This window comes from Cryptomeria japonica, chromosome 4 (assembly GCF_030272615.1).
Source record: "Cryptomeria japonica chromosome 4, Sugi_1.0, whole genome shotgun sequence".
In the NCBI taxonomy this organism is placed as follows: Eukaryota; Viridiplantae; Streptophyta; class Pinopsida; order Cupressales; family Cupressaceae; genus Cryptomeria; species Cryptomeria japonica.
In genome coordinates, this window is record NC_081408.1 from 495,971,234 (window position 1) to 495,995,681 (window position 24,448).

The window sequence follows — 24,448 nt, forward strand, 5'->3', positions numbered from 1 at the left end:
ATAGGGGTGCAGGTTCAAGTGATAACAATTATTGTATAAATGTTGGGATTAAGAGGGAGTTAACTGTACCTTATAACCCACAACAAAATGGGGTAGCTGAAAGAAAGAATAGGACTATAGTATAAGTTGCTAGGGCTATGTTGTTTGACCAAAATATAGAAACCTCATTTTGGGCTGAAGCATCTAAGACAGTTGTGTACATTCAAAGTAGATGTCCTCATTCTCTTCTTGATAATAAAACCCCTGAAGAAGCCTTTACTGGTAACTAACCTGACATAAGTCATCTCCGGATCTTTTGGTGTCCAGTCTATATTCATGTTCCCAAAGAAAAGAGATCAAAGTTAGAACCTTCTGGAAAGAAAGGGGTATTTGTTGGGTGCAGTGAAACCTCTAAGGCTTACAGAGTATACATACCTGGACAAAGGCAAATTGAACTAAGTAGAGATGTCATCTTTGAAGAAGACATAGCATTCAGGAGGTCCAAAAGCTCTAATGAATTAGAACACCAAGATCCTCCTACAAGCATGGATGAGGATCCCACCCCTGAGATTCAGAGGGAGACCCCTGAAAACATTGAGCATGAAGTTCAAGACTTACATTTAGAAGAACCTTATCCCGAAACTAGGAAGAGACCACTTTGGGCTAGAAAGATAGTTCAAGAAGCTGAAAATTATGCTGCTCCAAAGGGGACCTTCAGAGAAAGTAAGAGACCTAACACATTTTCCAATTATGCTACCTTGATGAGTGAGACCATTGATGCAAAACCTTCCTGTGTTGGAGATGCTCTCAAGCATCAAGTTTGGAAAGATGCTATGTCAGAAGAGTATCAGTCAATTCTGAAAAATGATGTCTGGGATATTGTGCCTAGGCCTAAAGGCCAATCTGTGGTATCTTCTAAATGGCTCTTCAAAATCAAACATGCAACAGATGGCAGCATTGAGAAGGACAAAGCAAGGTTTGTTGCAAGAGGTTTCTCACAGAAAGAAGGTATTGACTATGAAGAGACATTTGCTCCTGTTGCCAGATACACTTCTGTCTGAGCAGTTTTGGCTATTGCAACATCTAAAAGATGGAAAGTCCATCAAATGGATGTTAAGACTGCTTTTCTGAATGGTAAGATTGAAGAAGTTTATTTGGAGCAACTTGAAGGTTTTGTGATTCATAAGGCTGAATCACATGTCTGCAGATTAAAGAAAGCCCTATATGGACTGAAACAGGCCCCAGAGCATGGTATGAAAGAATTGATCACTATCTCTTGGAATTAGGGTTTTCCAAGAATGAAGCAGATCCAAATCTCTACTACAAGGTAATCAATGGTGAATTATTAATTCTTATTCTTTATGTTGATGATCTACTAATCTCAGGAGAGGATAATCGTATTTCTCGGTGTAAGAAAGAATTAGCCTCCGAGTTTGATATGGAGGATTTAGGAATTCTTCACTACTTCCTTGTATTGGAAGTTTGGCAGCAGATAGATGGTATAATCCTTAATCAAGGAAAATACACCATTGATATACTCAAGAGATTTGGAATGATGGATTGTAGATCCATGACCACACCTATGGAGACAAATCTGCACAAGCTAAAGGAAGCAGCTACAAAATCAGAGTTTGGAGATCCTACCCTCTACAGACAGATTATTGGATCTCTGATGTATTTGGTAAACACAATACCTAATATATGTTATGCTATTAATACACTAAGTCAGTTCATGTGTGAACCTAGGGAAATACATCTTGTTGCTGCAAAGCATATTCTGAGATATCTCCGAGGAACTATTGGTTTTGGTTTGAAATATAAACATGTAGACCTTGACCTACATGGATTCACTGATTCAGGTTGGGCTGGAAGCATAGTTGACAGGAAAAGCACATCAGGATGTTGCTTCAGTTTAGGATCAGCAATGATCTCATGGATATGTAAAAAACAGTCTTCAGTTGCTCAGAGTTCTACAGAAGCTGAATACATTGCAGCCTCCATGGGAGCAAGAGAAGCAGTAGGGCTCCGGAAATTGCTTGTAGGACTGTTTGGTCAGCCCTTAAATCCTATTGTCATCTATTGTGACAATCAAAGTTGCATCAAGCTTTCAATGAATCCAGTATTTCATGACATGTCTAAACACATTGAGATTCCTTATCACTATGTTCGAGATATGGTGGAAAGGAATGTGATTCGACTGGATTATATTAGTACACGTGATCAGATTGTAGACATTCTTACCAAGCCTCTCTCAAGGATCAAGATCGAACACTTCAGAGATAAACTTGGTATGGTTGAAAACGTAATTTAATTTTGAGATAGTCTCATTTGTTCTGATACACTAATATATTTGAGATGGTTAATGTGTAAACTCTTTTATTTGTCATGTGTGTGACTCCATGATTTCATGAGCCCCCTATGAACATTATTGAAGGGTGACGACTTTTCAATAATGAACACTTGTTTCAAATTGATATTGTAAGGTGACGATTTTACAATTATCAATTTATCTATCTTGATGGATAGCATGTGACTTGATATCTGTGGACATGTCATGATAGTATATATCTCTGAGACATTATGGTAGATATCAGTTGGTTGATATTATTAAATAAACCATTATTATGATAGAGATCTTCATGGTGAATATTATGGACATAATATTTGTGGACATGCCATGAATCGTTATCAGTATGGTTGGCATCATGTGACTTGATGCTAGTGCACATACCTTATTTGATAACTATGAGTTATGGTGAGTATCATGAGACTTGATATTCATTGTTGAACCATATCTCTGAATATCACTATGGTGTGATATCTCTTCCCTTCATAATCAATGGATGAATTGTGATGTTTTCTCTAACATTAAATGTGTCCTCCCTAGCTAAGAGGGAGTGTTAATTCTTGTAGCGTCAGTCGTACAATTTCATAATTCCGATGCATGATAAATTGATTACATGAGATCTGAATGTTAACATATATAATAATAGATAAACTATTAGTATATACATTAACATTAAATGATAAATAAAATCAAATACGAGTTATGGCATTTGCCACCGATCGCACCATTTCATGTTAACAAAGGTTGTGATTAAGCGATTCATGGTAAATCGCATTCCTTACGGTCAGTCAAGCAAGCGATGATCTTAGTGTTTGTTAAGTGCTGTTAATAAGTGGTACGTAGGGAAGAGATGTGTCTTCCCACGTAGGAAGACATATCTCTTCACTACGTACTGTTGATGTGTTTTCATGCACATGCGAACACAGAATAAAATACCTAAAGGTACCTTATCCTCTCTTGAGCAAAGTTTCCCGACTGCTGAAGATCTCGCCGAAGGATCAGTCGAGGCAACTCCAAGGTTCTTGTATGTAGGTTCTCTACTCGTGGATAAGCTCTCTGTGGTATGATGTGATTTTACTGGAATCACAAGGGGACTTACACTTGACGACCTAAACGTCTGATTTGCTGGAATCACAGGTCCTATTAACTAACTGGAAGACAAACAAATGACAAAAGATGCAAGGTTCAGGAAGTCTATTCTACTACCTAGAATGCGAGAAGATGGATGAATGACTAGGTGGAGTCCTACTGGGCTGGGTCTCACCATGAGGTTGAACAATTCAACACCAACTCAGTGCGATCTTCTAAGGGATGCTTCCAATATGTTCAAATCGTACACCATCTGACAATGATCACCATTCAAGATAATGCATGAACAATAGACGTGTAACAACTTAAGATTAAGTTCATTTTATGCCAGTTGACCACGCAGGGCACACTTACCATCAGTAAGAGGCTAGTGGTATGGACTAGACAGATTCCACACAGGTGCATTCAACAATTTTCTTCACTCAATTTAATCATCTATCATCAAAAATGAAGATTCAACAAGAGACCATGCACATTGCAAAGAAACAACATATTCCACCATATCTTCAATGAAAAGAAGTCTTTACAATTAAGGCAACAATGTCTTGCCTTCTCTTCTTAATCTACTCTAATTGCTATTCTACTATTCTGGCCTCTATCAACTAATTATTCACCTTCTAACTCCTGACTAACTATTAGCCTTTACAAATGAGGAGCCAAGGCTTATATAGTGCCCACAATACAATTCAATGGCTCAGATCAACTTGAGATCAATGGCCGAGATTTTACAATGAAACCCTAATTAGGGTTTGTTACAACAAACTTAATTCTGACCAATGAAATAATTGCATTATTTGGACACATGTCCTCTGGAATATTCGACCAATGGATGGTCGGGGTAGGTACATCAAAGTTAGTGCCATCTTTGATGAGTCAGGTACATTGAATCTGGACATGCTGAAGTGGACCAACCCGACTGGAGGAGTGGTGACTGGGATGCCACCTTGTCTTTCCTTCAAATGTTGGACTAGAAGAGGTTGTCCTTGATGAGGCTGGGCTAGAGAAAGTCGTCCTTGTCCTGGCCTGGTCTTCTTTCATCTGCCAAAACAAACCAAAAGATGATTAAGGACACATGATAAATTCATTTCAACATAGCATTTTCAACTTAAATCATCAACAAAAAAGATATTAAAATGAAGTTTGCTTAAAATCCTTTCCAAGGACAGGCCCTATAAGAATTTCGCCCTAGACCCTCTGGAAGGGTCAGGAGCGAATTTTGCATTCCTGGCTCATTTAGACCTCCTTTCAATGTTACCTCACAATTAGCTCCTTGCCTGGCCCCAACAAGGTGAAAAATAGCAGTTTCAAAGGATTTCGCCCTGGACCCTTTGGAAGGGTCAGGAGTGATTTTCTTGATTAGGCCTCAATTACTAACTATTTTTTTACTCCAAAATCCTCCGGAAGGTGAGCATATGCTTGTTTTAGTCCAACAAAGTCTAGGGATCCATCCTTTTAGCTTCTCATATAGGCAAATTAGGTGATAATGAGAATTTCGCTCTGGACCCTTTGGAAGGGTCAGGAGCGAAATTCCTTTTTTAGGCTTTATTTTACACTTCCTTTACTTCACTTCACCCTACAAGGCAAGAATATCTCACCCCAGCCTCAACCATGCCAACGGTATCAACATTTTAGCTTCACTCAAGGGAAAAATGGTTGATTTGGAGAATTTCGCCCTGGACCCTTTGGAAGGGTTAGGAGCGAATTTCTCTCTTTTCTTGTTTTCCTTCACTTCAACTCATCTTGCAAGGCTTAAACAACCTCTATCCAGTCTTTTCATGCCTTAGGAATTTAAATCTTGCCTTGACACAAAGAGGAAATAGTGACTTTGATGAATTTCGCTCTAGACCCTTTGGAAAGGTCAGGAGCGAAATTCACTTTTTGCTTGCCTATTCACACTAAATTTCACTTTCTTCACTTCACTTCATCTGGAATCCCCCATATTGAACCCACTTCTCAACTTGGCAACATTGGTTCGATCTTCACAAGGCCCAAAAAGGAGAATTCGCTCAAGAAACTAGCCAGGGACAGGACCTATCCAGAATTTCGCTCTGGACCCTTTTGAAGGGTCAGGAGCGAAATTCTCTCTTGAGCTCAAAATTCACATTTTTTGAAGATCCAAATCTTTTCAAGGCATTCCAAATGGCTTCTTTTACTGCAATCCAGGCTTAGTTTTACTCAAACCTTGAAGGAAAAGGTGACTTTAGTGTTTTTTGCCCTGGACCCTTTGGAAGAGTCAGGAGCGATTTTCTCCTTTTGTAGCTCATTTTCGATCATTCCAACTTCAATCCACCTCACAATGCTAGGAAATATCTTTCTTCTTTCACCCAATCCAAGTTTGATTTCGTTTTGCAAGGCAGAATAGGGGATTTTAGGATTTTTGCCCTGGACCCTCTGGAAGGGTCAGGAGCGAAAATCCTCCTTTGGCCTAAAATCATCACTTTTGGAAACCAACATCAAGTCAAAGGTAGTCTCAATGGCATTTCTTACCTTAATCAAGCCTTGTCTTAGCATAAATTTGAAAGGAATGGGTAGGTTTTAGGATTTTCGCTCTGGACCCTTTGGAAGGGTGAGGAGTGAAAATCTTGTTTTAGGGCTATCTTGCCATCCTTCCAACTTCAAATCACTTCCAAGGCATAGAACATCTTGTCTTTCTCCTTCCCATGGTATAAAAACCAAAATCTTATCTTGAATTGCAAGGAAAAAAGGGGAATTTTAGAAATTTCGCTCTGGACCCTTTGGAAGGGTCAGGAGCGAAATTTTCATTGGGCTTTCAATTTTGCATTCTTGGCAACCAAAATTCATTCTGAGGCAATCCAAATACCTTCTCACACCCTTGTCCTAGCTTGGCCTTGCCCAAAATTTTGAAAAAACAATGTTTTCAAGGATTTTCGCTCTGTACCCTTTGGAAGGGTCAGGAGCGAAAATCTTGTCTAGGCTCAATTCCTTCATCATTCATGGTCTCCTAGCAACTTGAAGTTACTCCTAAAGACTTCTTCCATCCCAATTCACTTTAGTTTGCAATTGTCTTGTCACAAAATTTGGAAAAAAGGTGGTTTTGGTGAAATTTTGCCCTGGACCCTCTGGAAGGGTTAGGAGCGAATTTCTCAATTTAGGCTTATTCCTCCATCATTTCAAGCTGAATTCACCTCAAAAGGCTAGAAAACACTTCTCCTCTCACATCCAACCCAGGTTTGATTTGATTTTGCAAGGGAAAATAGGTGGTTGAAGAATTTTCGCCCTGCACCCTTTGGAAGGGTCAGGAGCGATTTTCATCATTTGGCTCAATTCCTTCAATCTTGATAATCATTGGCAATTTGGAGTCATTCCTAAGGCCTTCTTTAATCATGATCCACACTAGACTTGGCATGAAACTAAGGGAAAAGATAGGTTTTGCACAATTTCACCCTAGACCCTTTGGAAGGGTCAGGAGCGAATTTCCCTTTCTAGACCAAAATCATCATTCTTTCAATCCCAATCTTTTTTGTAAGGTAAAATCTCCTCTCTCTTCGCCCTGGGAATAAGGTCTAAGCTCAAGCAAGGTTAAAAAAATATAAGCTTGTAAGGAATTTCGCTCTGGACCCTTTGGAAGGGTCAAGAGCGAAATTTCCTTCCTTGGCTAAAACACTCATTCCTTAATTCTTTCAAATGCTCTTAAAGATTTCAATATGCCCATTCTCTCTTTTGACATGCCTTGGACATCAAAATTGGGCCAAACAAGGAAGGAAATGCATCTTAGGTAGATTTTCGTTCTGGACCCTTTGGAAGGGTCAGGGGTGAAAATCATGTTTTGAGCTTGATTTTTCATTTCTCCAACACTTTCAAACATTTCAAAAGTCCAAACATGTCCACACTTCCCTTCAAGATGCCTTGCAACTCAAAATTTGGTCAAACTAGGAAGGAAATGAGCCTTAGGAGGATTTTCGCTCTGGACCCTTTGGAAGGGTCAGGAGCAAAATTTCCTATTCTAGACTAGATTACTCACTTTTCAAACTCCAAACCATTTCAAGAAGCAAACTTAGATCATTTTCCACCTGAGGAAGAAGGTTTCAAGGTCAAACAAGGTAGCAAATGAAGTTTATGATGAATTTCGCTTTGGACCCTTTGGAAGGGTTAGGAGCGAAATTCTCCTTTAGGCCAAAATCTTGTTCTTCAAAATCAATCAAACTCTCTCTCAAGGCAAAAACATACCCATTCATCTCCCATCAAGCCAACGCCTAGCCAAAATAAGAAGGAAAACAAGAGTTATAAAGATTTTCGCTCTGGACCCTTTGGAAGGGTCAGGAGCGAAATTCCTAATCTTGGCCAAGATCCTGACTTCATTTTCACATTTCTTCATTCAAGCAAGCGTTTTTACCTTCATTCAAGCCTAGGAATGCATTAGTTCTAAGTTTTGGTCAAAGTAGAATGTCCTATGGAGAATTTCACTCTGGACCCTTTGGAAGGGTCAGGAGCGAAATTTGACATTTTGAACTCTCTGTCAGGATCATTTTATGGAATATAACATTAAGTATAAGAGATTCTTATACTTTAAGTTATATTCCATATATACTTTCAAGACGTTTGAGAGTGGTTTCGGACCTCCAGGAGTTATATTGCAAAATCTAGTTTTTGGAGGATTCTTCAGTTTTCCAGACTTAGTCAAATTTCAGGATAAGGACATTCTAGACTTAGCCAAATTTTAGGATCAGGGCATTCCAGACAGCCAAATTTCAGGGTATTTGAAGATCAGGATGACATTCCAAACTTCATCACTCACCAACTTGGCCTAGCTCGGACCTTCAAGAATGATACCCATTCACAAAGCAAGACACAATTAGCAACAAGAGCAAAACCAGGCCCTAAGGAAGACTCTCAAAGAAACCCTAACCTGGAGCCCCTGTTGACTCCCCTGGCTCAAGCAAAGCCTACCATCCTACGATCCCCTCAACAACACTCATCCTGCAAAGGCTAATAGACAAAACCCTAAAAGACCTAGAAAACAAACCCTAGAAAGCAAAAAGCAGGGGTCCCCATTTGCAATGGGGCGATGTGTGAATATGTCACAACACGTACCCTCTTATTCACATATATAACATTCATACGGTGAGGAGGAAAACAATACAGCAATCGATAAGTGTTGTGCATCCTTCCCTTCACACTACACTAGTTTAAATTTAAATTTCAGATTATATCTTCATCTCTTCTATCCTCTTGATTTGCATAAGAAATACCTGAAACAATAATCATTAGAATTAGATTGTCGGAGTTAGAACTCTGAATTTTGATTGAGACTATATTGATCATAGAATTTGATTAAACTTAACAAGGAAGAGTGTATTGCAAATAGATCTTGGAGTGCACACCTTGCAGCTGAATTTAGAAGAACATATGAACAAGGTGTTGCTACATCACCAGACAATGAAGAGATTCAGTTGCAAGCCAAAAACACAAATCAACTTGATGACCAATGTATTGCAATGGATAACACCATACCTTGCACCTGAAGAAGAGTACAACGCAATGAAAGTTGAAGAAACAATTGAGAATGTTCAAGTAGTGGCAAGCAATGATCAAAGTGTTGAGCAAACAATCAAGCAAAAATAAGAGGAATTCCTTGAAGAGTTTTCATTCATACTGCAAAAGGAGATCCTTGAAAACGAGATACAAGAAGTTTCAAATAGCAGCCTTGAAGGAGGAGAAAATCATATAGAGACGTTGAATGAAGAAATGCAAATCATCATAAGTGAGGGGGCGTTCAAAGGTGTCATCACCATCATACTATTTGAGGGGGTGCTGAAAGACCTCATGGAGGAAGTAAAAATGGAGTTACTGCCAATTTTTTTTCCAGACAAACAAATTGCTACAAGAGGCATGATTTATCATCAACTTCGACCCCCTGAAACATTATGGGATGAATTGCAAGAAGATAGTATGAATAAGACAAGTAGTCAAGGCATCACAATTAAGGGTAATCTCATGTCCAAGGAAGATGAAATAGTGGAAGACATTCAATCCACCAAGATGCTAGTAGGTGAAGATCAATGTGTGAAGACACCAAGGCATGAACCTCTACAAAACATGGATGCTAGTGAGGATCATCAAGAGATTGAGAAGGAAAACAATACACAAGGCATAGATGGCTTGAGCGATTATCAGATGTTCGATGCTTCACCATCCTAAGAACAAGGAACTGAGTGTTATACAATTCAAGATAATGAAACTCTTGGTGAGCATCCATCCTTACCACCAGAAGGAGAAGTAAATGAACTTGAAGGATGTCAAGTCGTCCTAAAGGAAGAGCTTTCAGGCATCCCTGAAGGTAAACAAATGGAGCTAGAGAGTGAAAGACACTTTGAGTTGGTGTTTCCATCAATGTCAGCATTTGAGCAACCACCGAAGGAAATGTTTGAAGCTCAACCTATCAAGGAGTCCCTAATTTTTGAAGATATGCTTACAAATTTTCATGAGGATACTTGGTTTATGCATAGAGATGAGTGAGATGTCATGATGAAAGTAAAGAAAGTTGAGCTATTCGAAGGGGCACTAAGCTTATTCCAAGAGGAGTTTGCAACTTTGGTTGGAGGCGGTGTTTTAAAGGACCTTTGCAATATTTGCTTTAAGCGGCCAAATTGACTTGTTTTGTATCTCCATCATTTTGGGTGACCTTTTGAACATCTTTGAAATTTATAACTTGGGTCAGCCAAATCAACCAGCTTTGCAACTTTAGATTGAGGCGGCTTTCTAAGGGACCTTTGCATGATTTGGTTGGAGGCGGCATTTCAAGGCACCTTTGCAACATTTGACCTTTGCAATTGAAGTCCTTTGTAATTGAAGACCTTTGCAATATTTGACCTTTGCAACATTTGACCTTTGCATTTCTCTTTCATTCGTAGCATCTTGACTTCATCAAAGCTTCATTTGTACAAACTTGCAATTGTTAAGCTAATGTTTATCAAATCGATCTTTTGAGTAAATTCATGTCTTTGTCAAGTTTCGCATCAAAACCCTAGCTCATGCCATCTCAAACCCTGATGCCCTCTAACTTGCAAATTGACAACCTATTTGCATCTTAACAATCCTAGCAACTTTGCAAGTTTGACACAACCACATCCTTAAACTCATCTCCTCTCACAAGAAAGGGTGAACAACTATTAAACCTACCAAGCTAAACATTAAGCAAAGCTAAAAAAAGTGGGGGTCCCCATTTGCAATGGGGCAATGTGTGAAAACATCACAACACATACATCTCCTACATTGGAGTAGAGGAGAGCAAAGAGTGGTTCCTTACCTGTTAGTTTTCACCATACCATGCTGTTCAAGTATTCTGTAGATGTACCCATAGCAGAGATGGCAGCATGTAACTTGGCACCATAGCCATCACACATGTCGGCAACTCTTGCTTTCAGGGAGTTGATGCACATCCCTAGGCACTTACATAATTTTACATAACATACTATTCTGACATCCATGTGAGGCAGCATAAAACATAAACCTCATTACACCAAGCTCTAATATCATGTAATATGTCATGTACAAATTTTATGGTAACATTTTCTTTTTGCACTCTGTTACAATAAGTACCTGTTGATGTGTATTTTGTACATGACCAAACATAGAATAAAATACCTAAAGGTACCTTATCCTCTCTTGAGCAAAGTTTCCTGACTGCTGAAGATCTCGCCGAAGGATCAGTTGAGGCAACTCCAAGGTTCTTGTATGTAGGTTCTCTACTTGTGGGTAAGCTCTTTGTGGTATGATGTGATTTTGCTGGAATCACAAGGGGACTTACACTCAATGACCTAAACGTCCAATTTGCTGGAATCACAAGTCCTATTCACTAACTGGAAGACAAACAAATGGCAAAAGATACAGGGTTCAAGACGTCTACTCTACTACCTAGAATGCGAGAAAATGGATGAATGACTAGGTGGAGTCCTACTAGGCTGGGTCTCACCATCAGGCTTGAACAATTAGACACCAGCTCAATGCGATCTTCTAAGGGGTGTTTCCAATATGTTCAAATCGTACGCCATCAGACATTGATCACCATTCAAGATAATGCATGAACAATAGACGTGTAACGACTTAAGATTAAGCTCACTTTATTCCAGTTGACCACGCAAGGCGCACTTACCATCAGCAAGAGGCTAGTGGTTTGGATTAGACGGATTCCACACAGGTGCATTCAACAATGTTCTTCATTGAATCTAATCATCTACCATCTAGAATTGAAGATTCAACAAGAAACCATGCATATTGCAAGAAACGACACACTTCACCATAACTTCAATGAAAATGGAGTTTATTTACAATCAATGGCAACGATTTCTTGCCTTCTCTTCTTAATCTACTCTAATTGCTATTCTACTATTCTGGCCTCTATTACTAACTATTAACTATTAGCTATCATTGACTCACTATTAGCCTTTACAAATGAAGAGCCAGGGCTTATATAGTGCCCTCAATACAATTCAATGGCTCAGATCACTTTGAGATCAATGGCCGAGATTTTACAATGAAACCCTAATTAGGGTTTGTTACAACAAACTTAATTCTGACCAATGAAATAATTGCATTATTTGGACACGTCTTCTCTGGAATATTCGACCAATGGATAGCCGGGGTAGTGTTGTGACGTATTCACACATCACCCCATTGCAAATGGGGACCCCTGCTTTTTTGCTTTCTAGGGTTTTGTCTATTAGCCTTTGCATTTTGAGTGTCGCCAAGGGGATCACATGGATAGCAAGTCCGGCTTGAGTGATGTCCTGATCCTGAAATTTGACTAAGTCTGAAAACTGAAAAACCTCAAAAAACTAAATTTTGCAATATAACTCCTGGAGGTCTGAAACCACTCTCATTCTTATACTTAAATGTTATATTCCATAAAATTATCCTGTCGGAGAGTTCAAAAAAGTCAAATTTCGCTCCTGACCCTTGCTGAGGATCCAAAGCGAATTTCGCTCCTGACCCTCTCAGGAGGTCCAAGGCGAATCTCGCCCCTGACCCTTCTAGAGGGGCCAAGGCGAAAATCAACCTAGGACTCATTCTTGGTCTTATTCGACCAAATTTTGATTTGCAAAGCATTTTGTTTGGACTTTGGAATTGATTGAACACCTTGAAGAAAATTATGAATTTTGGCCAAGATTAGAAATTTCGCTCCTGACCCTAGCTGAGGGTCCAAAGCGAAATTCATTGCAGACATCATATGCCAACACACTTGAATTTGAAACCTGGTTCCTGGCCTTGAAAATGATCTTACCTTGCCCTGTGAAGTGGTTTGAAACTAAAAGATTGAGCAATTTAGCCTAGATTGTAAATTTCGCTCCTGACCCTTGCTGAAGGTCCAGGGCGAAAATGTTGTTCAAGTTTATTTCTCGCTAATTTTGGCTAACTTGTTTTGTGTAGGGTTTCCCGAAGAGAAGATTGGACGTTACTGGATGCGTTTGAAAGTTTGAAAATTGTTGAATTTTGGGCAACAAAGATAATTTCGCCCTTGACCCTCACTAAAGGTCCAGAGCGATTTTCTAAAAGTGCAATTTTCTTGCAAAGACAAGGCAAGTTTTGTGATTGAAATGAATGGAAGAGGGCGTATTTTGATCATTGAAGATAATTTGGAGGGCTAACGAAAGGTGGATAAACTTGAAATTGCAAAATCGCTCCTGACCCTCTCTGAGGGACTAGGGCGAAAAACCTAATATCCAGTCCTTCTCGCCAAGTTTGGACAAATCTAAGACAAGGCGCAAGTTTGAAATGATGTTTAAAATGCCTTGAAGTGGAATTGAGATGCAAGGATTACAAATTTTGATGACAATTTGCAAATTCGCTCCTGTCCCTCTCCAAGGGTCCAAGGCGAAATTTCTAAGTGTGCCCACTTTCCTTGCATTTCGAGATAACTTTTTGTTTCCAAGACTCAAAAGGAAGTGGAGAATGATGTTCTACGCCTTGGGGGTAATTTGAAGGTTGAAGTGACTAAGAATTTGTGCAAAGGACTCAAAAGCGCTCCTATCCCTCACTGAAGGTCCAGGGTGATTTTTACAAAACCAATAACTTCCCTCCAAGATTACGCTAAGGCAAGGTTGTGCAAGGATGGAAAAGGTCTTCTAAAGCATGGTGAACAAAGATTTGACTTCAAAATTTGATAGTCCTAGCTTAAATTGCTAAAGTCGCTCTTGTCCTTCACTAGAGGCCCAAGGCGAAAATCTTTAGAACACCTATTTTGCCTTGCGGAAGCAAGTTGAGCATGCATGGAGCAAGTGAAAGAGATCATTACTTACCCCACAACGAGAATTGACAAATCAAAGGTGAAGGATTAAGAGCAAAAGTGAAAAGGCGCTCCTGTCCCTCTCCAAGGGTCCAAGGCGAAAAAGTCCTAAAGGCACTTTCCTCCTAAAGATCAAGTGAAATCAAACTCAAGACTCCAATTAAAAATGTCATTTTAATACCTAGATGAAGTCTTGGACAAGAAAATGAGGAATGCAAGGCCTAAATTGAAAGTTCGCTCCTAACCCTTGCCAAGGGTCCAGGGCGAAGTTGGTAGCATTTTTTTATTTTCACCATATTTGAGCGTTGATATCCTCCAAATTGCATTAGATGCCAAATTGCTAAATTCGAAATATTTGGAAAAATTAAATTAAATTGGCATTTAATAAAAGACACATTGGCATTTAATAAATTAATTTTGAGCCTCAAAAAATCGGATTTTTATTATGAAGGCATTTAAAATTAATTTTTGTGAGATCAAAATTAAAAAATGGAGCGCTTGAGGGCTTATTTTTATTTATTTGACAAGTCGGCCTACTCCTTTTGAGGTTTTATTTATTATTTCACCTTTTATTTGCTAGGTCGGCCTCATGAGTAAGTGGAAGGTGAGCACTCTATATATTGGAGGAGTGTGGCTTCACATTTCAAATCATTCAATCATTCCTTTAAGTGCAAAATTGGAGAGCAAATTGGAGGTGCGAAATATAGCTTGTTTGGAGCAAATTTCTACTAAGTGTTGAAGACTAAGGAGGGCGAAATTCTTTTGAAGACTAATGGAGGCATAATTCATCCAAAGGAGGACTATAAACCAAGCCTTGTCCATCAAAATCCGGTCTTCTCTCATCATTTTTTTCAAGGTTTTGTAGTTAAGCACTCAAAGGAGGAGGTATGAAGAATCATTTTTGAAGTTCTTATTCAAGACTTATTTTGATCCCATTGCAATTTTGTAAAGTCTAAGTCTTGAAGATCCAAATTCCATTCATTATTAATTTGAAAATGTGTAATTCTTGATTTATCATGACTTTTTTTCAAATTAATATCTCAAGTTTTACCTTTGAAAGGTCTTAAATTTCATGCTTTAAGGTTTGATGCTCAAAAGACTAACTTTAATATTTTGTGTGGGCATCAAATGGAGATCCCGGAGTTGGAAAATCAAGCCAGATCAAGGACGGTCTCCTCCAAGAAGATCAAGCAAGGACAAGGGCGACCTCATCCAGTCTAGCATCAACAAGGATGGCTTTCTTCAATCAAGCAAGGACAAGGGCGACCTCTTCCAATCCAGCATTACAAGGCGAGGTACATCATCATCCTGCACATCAGAGACAAAAGAAGTCAGAGCAAAGGGATCGTCGAAGAAGCAGATAGTTCCAGAAGAGTTAATTAAAGCTAGCTTCTCAGCAACATCAAATTGGCATCAACCAAGTGTCAGATGAGTTGGCATCCCAGTCATCACTCCTCCAGTCGGATTGATCCACCTCAGCGTGTCCAGATTCAATGTACCTAACTCATGGAAGGTGGCACAAACTTCGATGTACCTACCCCAGCTATCCATTGGTTGAATTTTCCAGAGAAGACATGTGTCCTTAAAATGTAATTTTATCATTGGTCAAGCATTAAATGTTATGTAATGGTTGTAACAAACCCTAATTAGGGTTTTCATTATTGAATCTTGGCCATTTATCTTAAATTGATCTTAGCCATCGAATTGTATTGTGGGCACTATATAAGCCTCGACTCTTCATTTGTAAAGGCAGTTAGAAGCATTTAATAGAAGACAGATAGAGAATAGTTAGAAGGTGATTAGCTAGTTGATAGAATAGCAATTAGAGTAGAGTAGAGAGAGAAGGCAAAGATTGTTGCCAAGAGGATGTTGTAAAAGACTTGTAAAACTTCATTAAAGAAATGGCGAAATTTGTGGGTCGATTCGACAATTTGCATGGTCTCTATACTTCTCATATTTGATTTCATGTTATTAGATGAGTGGAAGAAATGTGCTTGATTGATGGTGAAATTTGTATATCCATACTACTAGCAGTTTGTTGATTGCAGACTTGCCTTGTGTAGTCAACTGGAATCATTCAGCTTAAGCTTAACTTCAATTGTCGCTTCTTCATTGATATGCATATTGAGCCTGATGGTGTCTATGCCTGCAGTGATGATTTGAACATCATAAAGCTTTCCTTCGAAGATCGCACTAACCTTGTGGAGATGGTCCTAGGATGTCAAAACAAGACTTAGTTAGAATTTCATCAAAGATCATTCATTGCTTTTACATTCTTAGTGTTAGGATTAGATCCTTTCCTCGCCCTCATCTTTTTTCCTTTTTTTCAAATCTAAGGCAGTAAAATCCTGTTCAAAGCAAATCAGAAGTTCAGTCATCAAGTGTAAGTCCCCTTGTGATTCCAGCAAATCACATCATACCACAGAGAGCTTATCCACACGTAACCTTGAAGTCACCCTGATTGATCCTTTTCGCGATATTTTCAGCATTCAGAGGCTTTACTCAAGAGAGGATAAGGTACCCTTGGGTATTTTATTCTGTGTTTGATAGTGTACAAAATACACGTCAACAGGTAGGTACATCGAAGTTAGTGCCATCTTTGATGAGTCAGGTACATTGAATCTGGACATGCTGAAGTGGACCAACCCGACTAGAGGAGTGATGACTGGGATGCCACCTTGTCTTTCCTTCAAATGTTGGACTGGAAGAGGTCGTCCTTGTCTTGGCCTGGTCTTCTTTCATCTGCCAAAACAAACCAAAAGATGATTAAGGACACATGATAAATTCATTTCAACATAGCATTTTCAACTTAAATCATCAACAAAAAAGATATTAAAATGAAGTTAGTTCAAGACTCTTTCCAGGGATAGGCCCTATAAGAATTTCGCCCTAGACCCTCTGGAAGGGTCAGGAGCGAATTTTGCATTCCTGGCTCATTTAGACCTCCTTTCAATGTTACCTCACAATTAGCTCCTCGCCTGGCCCCAACAAGGTGAAAAATAGCAGTTTCAAAGGATTTCGCCCTGGACCCTTTGGAAGGGTCAGGAGTGATTTTCTTGATTAGGCCTCAATTATTAACTATTTTTTTACTCCAAAATCCTCCGGAAGGTGAGCATATGCTTGTTTTAGTCCAACAAAGTCTAGGGATCCATCCTTTTAGCTTCTCATATAGGCAAATTAGGTGATAATGAGAATTTCGCTCTGGACCCTTTGGAAGGGTCAGGAGCGAAATTCCTTCTTTAGGCTTTATTTTACACTTCCTTTACTTCACTTCACCCTACAAGGCAAGAATATCTCACCCCAGCCTCAACCATGCCAGCGGTATCAACATTTTAGCTTCACTCAAGGGAAAAATGGTTGATTTGGAGAATTTCGCCCTGGACCCTTTGGAAGGGTTAGGAGCAAATTTCTCTCTTTTCTTGTTTTCCTTCACTTCAACTCATCTTGCAAGGCTTAAACAACCTCTATCCAGTCTTTTCATGCCTTAGGAATTTAAATCTTGCCTTGACACAAAGAGGAAATAGTGACTCTGATGAATTTCGCTCTAGACCCTTTGGAAGGGTCAGGAGCAAAATTCACTTTTTGCTTGCCTGTTCACACTAAATTTCACTTTCTTCACTTCACTTCATTTGGAATCCCCCATATTGAACCCACTTCTCAACTTGGCAACATTGGTTCGATCTTCACAAGGCCCAAAAAGGAGAATTCGCTCAAGAAACTAGCCAGGGACAGGACCTATCCAGAATTTCGCTCTGGACCCTTTTGAAGGGTCAGGAGTGAAATTCTCTCTTGAGCTCAAAATTCACATTTTTTGAAGATCCAAATCTTTTCAAGGCATTCCAAATGGCTTCTTTTACTGCAATCTAGGCTTAGTTTTACTCAAACCTTGAAGGAAAAGGTGACTTTAGTGTTTTTCGCCTTGGACCCTTTGGAAGGGTCAAGAGCGATTTTCTCCTTTTGTAGCTCATTTTCGATCATTCCAACTTCAATCCACCTCACAATGCTAGGAAATATCTTTCTTCTTTCACCCAATCCAAGTTTGATTTCGTTTTGCAAGGCAGAATAGGGGATTTTAGGATTTTTGCCCTGGACCCTCTGGAAGGGTCAAGAGCGAAAATCCTCCTTTGGCCTAAAATCATCACTTTTGGAAACCAACATCAAGTCAAAGGTAGTCTCAATGGCATTTCTTACCTTAATCAAGCCTTGTCTTAGCATAAATTTGAAAGGAATGGGTAGGTTTTAGGATTTTTGCTCTGGACCCTTTGGAAGGGTGAGGAGTGAAAATCTTGTTTTAGGGCTATCTTGCCATCCTTCCAACTTCAAATCACTTCCAAGGCATAGAACATCTTGTCTTTCTCCTTCCCATGGTATAAAAACCAAAATCTTATCTTGAATTGCAAGGAAAAAAGGGAATTTTAGAAATTTCGCTCTGGACCCTTTGGAAGGGTTAGGAGTGAAATTTTCATTAGGCTTTCAATTTTGCATTCTTGGCAACCAAAATTCATTCTAAGGCAATCCAAATGCCTTCTCATACCCTTGTCCTAGCTTGGCCTTGCCCAAAATTTTGAAAAAACAATGTTTTCAAGGATTTTCGCTCTGGACCCTTTGGAAGGGTCAAGAGCGAAAATCTTGTCTAGGCTCAATTCCTTCATCATTCATGGTCTCCTAGCAACTTAAAGTTATTCTTAAGGGCATGCTCTTCTTGATTTTGCCTCATCCCACATTTGACCTAGCAAAAAACTTGATAGCGAAAGAGGTTTTGAGAAAATTCGCTCTGGACCCTTTGGAAGGGTCAGGAGCGAAATTTTCATTTTTGACCCAAAATCATCATTTTCTAAACTTGAAACTTCTTTGCAAGGTAGGTTTTCGTCCTTCATCACCCTAGGAATAAGATTTCATGTCCAAGAAAGGTCAAAAGGTAGGTTTATAAGGAATTTTGCCTTGGACCCTTTGGAAGGGCCAGGAGCGAAATTTCCTATCTTGGCTAGAATTCTTCATTTTCACAATCTTCTAATCATCTCCAAGGATTTCAACATGTTCATTCTTCATCTCATCATGCCTTGGACATCAAATTTTGGCCAAATAAGGCAAGAAATGTGTCTTAGAGGGATTTTCGCTTTGGACCCTTTGGAAGGGTCAGGAGCGAAAGTCCCTTTGGACCCTTTGGAAGGGTCAAGAGCGAAATCTGACATTTTGGACTCTCCGTCAGGATCATTTTATGGAATATAACATTTAAGTATAAGTGAGTTATATTCCATATATACTTTCAGGATGTTTGAGAGTGGTTTCGGACCTCTAGGAGTTATATTGCAAAATCTAGTTTTTGGAGGATTCTTCAGTTTTCCAGACTTAGTCAAATTTCAGGATCAGGGCATTCCAGACTTAGCCAAATTTCAGGATCAGGGCATTCCAGACTTAGCCAAATTTCAGGATCAGGGCATTCCAGACTTAGCCAAATTTCAGGGCATTAGAAGATCAGGATGACATTCCAGACTTCATCACTCACCAACTCGACCTAACTCAGACCCTCAAGAATGATACCCACTCACAAAGCAAGACACAATTAGCAATGAGAGAAAAACCAGGCCCTAAGGAAGACTCTCAAAGAAACCCTAACCTGGAGCACCTGCTGACTCCCCTGGCTCAAGCAAAGCCTACCATCCTATTGATCCCCTGGCGACACTCATCCTACAAAGGCTAACAGACAAAACCCTAAAAGACCTAGAAAACAAACCGTATAAAGCAAAAAGCAGGGGTCCCCATTTGCAATGGGGCGATGTGTGAATATGTCACAACAGTACCCTATTTGTCTGTTTTTCTGTTTTGCAATTATTTTTGTACTGTGATCATTCTTATTAATTGTTTATGCTTGTAATATGTCTTAAGTTTTAGCAAGTTAGAGTGTTATCTCAAGGATGCTCCTGGTGTCCAGATCATTTCCCTAATTATAATCTCCATTCTTAATGACCTCCCACTAGGAAGCAATGATATGTACAAATTCCAGCTCAGGGTCTACTTTTTTTTGTGAGGTGAAAGCTGTAGGATAACAAGTTTATATTAAGTAATTGATCATGTAATTAAATGGTCAACATGTTATTGCTTTTCAGTTAGGTTAGCTTAACATCATGATACATCATCCATCAATCCATCCATCAAGGGCACAAGTAACAATAGCAAATTGGGAGTGCTAAAAAGAATCCCAACTTTTATGGGTATTTTGTTGTAAGTTATGCATGTAAATCCCAATGTTTTCTATATATGTTGTATATTGTGCAATTGTGCATGCAGCATTTGGATTAGTCTGTATCAGGAAACAGTCAAGTAACTGATCAGATCCCTATTGTTTGGCGAATAGAACTTTAAGAAGGGTTAGATTAATAAGGATTGGTTTTCACTGTAGATTTCATAGTCATTATGTACCAATCTTATGTATCTGCTTAGGAACTGATGAGAAGTGCCTCCTTGCTTTCCTTATTCATCTCAGTGTCACATGAATCTGTCTTCTATAGTTTGCAAATGAGTACGATAATACATTTCCTATCTTCTATTTACTTAGTGCAAGACAGTCATTTCAATACGTGCAGCAATCACAGGTCACAACATTTTGGTGTTATTTTGAAAAACGTATTGGGTTAACACTAGCGCTAACAGCAACAACTAAAGCTAAAGTAATAAATCTACAATTTTCTAGATAAAGTGACATAAACTTAAATCTCTATCCATGCATCTATTTAATACAATATAGGATCTGAGAATTTCGAGAACTCTATTCATAGAACTATATAATACAATATAGGATGGAAAAAATCACCAGAACTCCATGCATGCAACTATGTAGGAATTTAAGGATTGATCTCTGAAGTTTTGCTGTTTAGATACCTATTTTCTTTTGTACCTTGTTTTATGGGGCCAATTGATTGTTTTCTGTGGCAGATGGTTGTGATATAACATTCATGAAATATTTGGGGTCCAAATAAATTTTATATAAATCATTGTATAATTTTTCCTCTTAGTAGCTGAGAATTTAAGCCCTAAAATGTAATCTCCAGTTCTATTTGGTTTCCTAATGAAGCTGGGAATAAACTGTTCTTATTAATTGCACGTGACAATTATTCATAGCTCTTTGAATATTCGTTTCAGGGTTTTTCTTGTTGAGAATATGTTATATATTTCAACTGCCTGATGTGATTGAGTTTCCTTTGCATGAATATGTCACTTTGTGAAAGTACAGTATATTGGTTTCAAAGAGTTATAATAAATTTGCAGGAGGAGCCCCATATCAATTGCTGCAGCTGCAATCTACATAATATCACAGCTGTCAGATGATAAAAAACTACTTAGAGGTGTGTATGTTTAGAGGAAAGGGGCATTATGAATGATTTCAGAATTAAATAAGAAAATTTTAGAACAGTTTATTAATTTTGAATTCACGCTCAAATTTGGCATGAATAAAACAATTTATTTATTGTGAATGTCAACAAAAGTTTGTCATGGATTCAGATATTTCACGAGCAACAGGAGTGGCTGAAGGTACAATCCGAAATTCCTACAAGGATTTATATCCTCATGCAGCAAAGTTGATTCCAGACTGGTTTGCAAAGGAAGAAGAATTGAAGAATTTATGTGCTCCATAACTTCTTACTACAATTTTAAGTAATCACAAGACAGGTGGCTTCTACTCAAAACAATCAAACACGTAGAGCTTTAGCTTATAAGTAATAGCATATGTAGAGAATCAGCAGGGTCTGCAACCACTTTGTTCAATAAGCGTGTCTCTCAAATCATGGGATCTGCAGTGAAAGTATATATCTTCTTTGTGATCAATAAGTGTTTCACTCAAATCATGTTTCTCAATACATCGATTGTTTATATGTTCTTTGATTATAGTGGAGGATTCTTTCAATTTTTTCCTGTAAATAAATTCATTTTACTAAATAATTACATTGCCACAAAGGGCATACGACAGTTTACAATCATTTTTTCAAAATGCTTTCATTACCCAACAAAGTGATACACAGAAAATTTAACTGCTTTTCACCAGTAACTTGGTACACCATATGTATTGTCCCTCATGTTTGGACTATCAATTAGCTAGTTAAATTAATAGTAGAAATGATTCTTGATTCTTCCACAGTCCATGACGATGATTTAGAGTGCTTTTCAATTCAGCTGTGTATCTGTTTTTGCATTAATATTTTGGAACACACTACGTGATTGATCTTTGGATACATAGTGGTTATAATTCCGCCAGCTCGCTTATAATTCTGCAACTCTGAAATGATGAAGTCTTTCACGTCAACCCCAGGTTTTAGTCTCTCAATATGCCCTCCATAACCATCCCATTACCATCCATGAAATTATTGGAGAAAAATAACAAATAATAAAGAGGTTGAGGTAGGACTTTGCTTTACATATTGGTGGAGTTGATTGTTCCACCTTTGATCAATGATCTCACAAATATGGGCAAATTTACTTGCATCCTTCCTGTAATAGTTTTGGATGATCTCTATGGCCCTACCCGTGGCCTTATAAATGTATTCCATTCGGTGTTGCTTCCCATCCACCAAATACAAAACCTTCACCAGCAGCTCTGATACTCGCAAAGTAAAAGATTTAATTTGAAATTTAAATTGAACTTTCCTTTGAAAATCATTATAGCTCTTGACAGAGGCATCATTAAAAATTATCTTTGCATTGTTTTCTCCATCTTTTTTGAATATGTTGAGGGTAGTCATGTTGAATTCATATATGTTTCAAGAATGCCAATAAACTAGCTATATTTGCATCACTAGAAAATTAAAGTTACCTTGACAATCACTATATCTCTCTTGGCAAAGACATTGTTAAAAACTGTCTTTGCAGTCTTATTTCCATCAACTTTCTTTGAATATATTAGGTCTAGCTATTCTTAACTAACAAACATATGTTTCAAGAATTTCAAGGAACTAGAAATACTGTGCAACATTAGAAATTTAGTTGCAAATTTTGTGGCATATCACAATAGCTCTTTCCCCTTGGTGTGATCTTTCATCAAAATTGGAATATGTCCGTATAAATATTTTTTATTTATTCTGTATATCTGAAATTGTGCATCCAAACTTTCCCCATTGCATCTTTTGATCTCCCACAATGATTTTTACATCTACAATAATTTCTTGGAGTAACTTGCCGCTTAACTTTATTGGAGAGGGCGGTTTGTACCATTTCTTTGTAATTATTAATGCTTTCGCCAAATATTCCTAATATGGAGGGAAGGTTGTAATACAAAAAAATTTCTTACAATTAAGTTCCACCTTGTAGCTTCCAATGTAGGTTGTGCTCTATGTAAATTTCTAGGAAAAATTTTTTCTTTGGATTGAACTCTACTCAATTTGGATGAGACAGGTGTGTCACATATATGGACTATGACTAGAACCCATAAGGCCTGGCATATCTATTTTAGATTCTCTTGCTAAATTAGAAGCAATGATTGTTTCTATAGATGCTTTTTGTCTTCCAATGATGTAATAAGTGCTATCATCTCTTGTTGTATCCTTTCTCGGGGCTTCTAAATACGGCTTGGAATCACAATTAACAATATCGAAAAGATGGCATTTGAGGTGATTAATGCCTTTACTAAGCCTCTTTGGGCACTAGGTACAAGTCATAGTCCTCACTATTGGTTCCATTACAACATATTTTCAAATGGGGTCATGACTTCCAATGGATTTAGTTCTAATAGGACAAATTCCACTTGTTGAGTCCAAACTTGATTCAAGATCAAATGCCATTGCATATTAATTTACAAATATTGATAAAAACAAACATTTAGTGTTTCTTCATTGGGTCTTGTCTTAAAAAGACAAAGATTTGGTAATTGATGACATATTGTAGATGTGGGGCGAGCATTCTCTTTCATTCAAGCCTTGGACTTTTTTCTTTAACACCTATATTGAACCTCTTAATGTTAGTCTTGTGTGGGTTCAACTTCTAAATCTTCTTCTCCAATTTTGGGAAGAATCTTGCCATGAGGCCATTAACAACTCTATTGGTTATTTTTTGTAGGTGGACTCTACCACTTCTTACATCGGGCAATCTACTTTTGCTCGTATTTTGGTAGACATTGATATTTCTAAGCCTTTTTATAGGGATGTGGTTTTAATGGTGGCAGGATGGTCCTTGCACTCAATCGCTTGACTATGAAGGTCTTCCCCTTAGATGCAAATGATTTTTTTTCATTGGCCACTTGGTTGATATTTGTGAAATGTCACTTTTTTCTAGAGTTAAGTATTAGCAGCGGATTAAATATCAAAGTTAAGATCATTTATAAGATGTAATGTTATTAATTTAGATGTAAATAACCAATGTAACTATAACATATAATAATTTGGCAAGAATTATAAACTCATTAATTAACAAAACAATTTGAATATCATAACCACACAATTCAACCATATCATCATCAAATCATATATAAAACTTTATCAATATCTTATAGCATCAAGGTTTCCAATACTTACCTTAATCCTAAGCACTTGAATGATCATTCTCACTCCAGGAAGATATCGGTGGCCTTGGCCTTTATAGCTATGACACATCTAAGAGGAACTAGTTCTTGTTCAAAACTAAACCAAATGCTCTAGAGTATTACCTCAACATCTACACAACATGCTCCAGAGGTTATTCAACATGCATACAACATGCTCTAGAGTAAGAGCTCAACATGCACAACAACCTTGACTAAGACAATCTTGAGTGTACGTTGTACCTTGAGTTGGACACACACTGTGTGCCCCTTCCAAGTGCCTATA

General features: G+C 38.2%; 1 protein-coding gene across 5 annotated transcripts in view; it reads left to right on the forward strand.

The window, feature by feature from the left end:
- Positions 1-21,799, forward strand: part of LOC131060372 (transcription initiation factor IIB) — a 69,873-nt gene extending 48,074 nt beyond the window's left edge. The window contains exons 6-7 of one of the 5 annotated variants that reach the window (XM_057993561.2): positions 20,925-21,001; positions 21,143-21,799. In XM_057993561.2, the coding sequence (XP_057849544.1) occupies positions 20,925-21,001; positions 21,143-21,186 (121 nt within the window). In that variant the 3' untranslated portion in view covers positions 21,187-21,799. Of the gene's footprint in view, positions 1-20,889; positions 21,002-21,142 lie in introns of all 5 variants that reach the window. The other 4 variants (XM_057993560.2, XM_059219911.1, XM_057993562.2 and 1 more) reach the window with 4 other exon arrangements.
- Positions 21,800-24,448: the final 2,649 nt, after the last annotated feature.